Source organism: Tarenaya hassleriana, unplaced genomic scaffold (genome assembly GCF_000463585.1).
Source record: "Tarenaya hassleriana unplaced genomic scaffold, ASM46358v1 Cleome2, whole genome shotgun sequence".
Classification (NCBI taxonomy): Eukaryota; Viridiplantae; Streptophyta; class Magnoliopsida; order Brassicales; family Cleomaceae; genus Tarenaya; species Tarenaya hassleriana.
The window spans coordinates 470,857-472,871 of record NW_010965372.1 but is presented as its reverse complement, the minus strand read 5'-3'; the positions used below and the strand labels follow the sequence as shown (position 1 = coordinate 472,871).

General features: G+C 37.6%; 1 protein-coding gene across 1 annotated transcript in view; it reads right to left on the bottom strand.

The window, feature by feature from the left end:
- Positions 1-443: 443 nt before the first annotated feature.
- LOC104811402 (transcription initiation factor IIF subunit beta) overlaps positions 444-2,015 on the bottom strand; it is a 2,514-nt gene continuing 942 nt past the window's right edge. The window contains exons 2-6 of the mRNA XM_010538081.1: positions 1,844-1,952; positions 1,540-1,670; positions 1,354-1,428; positions 1,005-1,154; positions 444-864 (exon numbers count right to left, since the gene is read on the bottom strand). Coding sequence (XP_010536383.1) covers positions 745-864; positions 1,005-1,154; positions 1,354-1,428; positions 1,540-1,670; positions 1,844-1,952 — 585 coding nt within the window. The 3' untranslated portion in view covers positions 444-744. The remainder of the gene's footprint in view (positions 865-1,004; positions 1,155-1,353; positions 1,429-1,539; positions 1,671-1,843; positions 1,953-2,015) is intronic.

Here is a 2,015-nt window from a genome sequence, read left to right as displayed (position 1 = left end):
CAAAATTTTAAGAGTTTAATTTTTATATAAATTGTATTAGTTGAAGATTCTTTTTTATAAAAGTTTTAGTTTATCTATTAATTTGTTAAATTTGAAAAGTTTTAGAGTTTTTATACTATTTTCCCTAATAATAGAAGAACAACTAAAAGAGAAATCGAACAAAAAACAGAGTATATATGATTAAAGGAAAACCGATCGGGTCGGATCCAATCCGATTAGAACCGAACCGACCCATCACAAGTTTTGATTCCTATTTGGTATTTATATAACAAAAACGCTCCAAACCAACATGAAAACTTAATCATCATTCTAAATTCTAATTTAGTACAAATTTTGTAAAACCAAATAAACCGCTCCCAAAACCGAACTCAATAAATACCAAACCGAACCCCGAAACTTCAAACCCGAAATACCCAACCCCTGCACTGGAACATGCAATTGGGTGATTACACGAAACTCAACTTACCAGATTTTTCAAAGCACATAAGTAATCATTGAATATAACAATCACATTCATATTTTAGCTTCTCGGACAACAAAACGATCCTAGCCCTTCCCTTGGTTTTCCCTTCCCTTCCCTTCTCTTCCCTTCCCTTTTATCTCCAACGTTTTCACGTGATGCCTCTCTAGATTTATAATATAATCCTATGCTATGGCACATATTCAGGGGCCGATACCGATTAATCGGGCCAACTTCAAAGTAGTGAACGTAATTATAGTTACATAGTGGTGTCGAGGCCGAGATTACTGGCCACTTGTATCTTCAGAAGCTTTCTTGTATTCGGGTTTAAGCTCGTAGGTCCCCTGGTTGGATCCCCTCTTATTGTACACACACAGCTCGTTCAGTATCTCCTTCAAGAATTGCTGCAAAATTCATTTTCAACATGTCAAAATCCGAAATAAGGTCGTGCCAGAAATCAGACTATCTAAAAACGGGCTATCGGTTACCACGATTCTTATGAAATCCGTAATCACTTGATCAGAAATCAAGAAACAAAACATACCGCTGGTTGGTCGGTCTCTTGTACAAGCTGTTTGAGAGTCCAGTTGGGTTGCCCTTCAAATAGTTTGAACATTATAGCTTCGAGTTCACCACGATCTCTTCTAGTCCTCTTCACATCGGGTTGCTTAACTGGAGCAGTTTTCTTCTTTTCCTGGTCATATAGAGTTATGAAGGAGAGGACACCAATTCATTCACCATCAGTCCTCTTGCTACTTCAGAATCAGATATTGACAATATGATTACAAAAACAAATAAAATTCACATGACGTTAAGTGATTCTTTGACAAAAAACAAAAAACAGAGTTCGATTTTTCTTGTGAAGAGACGATACGAGAAAAGAACAACATTACCTTGGAATTAGAGGAAACTAGGCCAAGCATTCCAGGCATCGGCCTCATATGTACTCCACGGTCATTATCAATGACCTTTGCAATTCAAGGAAGAGGCATGTGCCCAATTAGCTAACAGATAAATCCATTAAAAGAAAAAACTTTGGCAATGAAAACTCGAAGACCACATGTTTACTGTTTAGTTACCTGTATTTGCCTATTTTTAACCATGGATTTGTTGGTCCTCTCCCGACAAAGCCTAGCATATTCTTCAATGTCTTCACCATGGGGTTTCATATCAAATTTATGATCTACCTTTCCTTCTACAGCTACCCTACCTGTAACAAGCTCGAACAAGTAAAAAAACTGACAAGCAAAATAGATTAATCGTTGACAAGAAGCAACATTTTCACAGAATAATCAGAATCACTCACAAAATCTTGCCTTAAATGAAGTAAAAGCATAAGCAAAACGTGCAGAGAGATGGTGTAAATGATCAGATAACCCTAACCTTGGTTTGCCTCGGAGAAGACACCCATCGGAACAAAGTCTTTGAACATGTTCAGAGAATAGCTCTTCGGCATGTTACCAAACTCCGCACCAACCATCTCCATAGTGAACTGATCCGAGAATAGCGAAAAAAAAAAGTTAAAGAACATCAACTAAACACCCCCCCCCCCCCC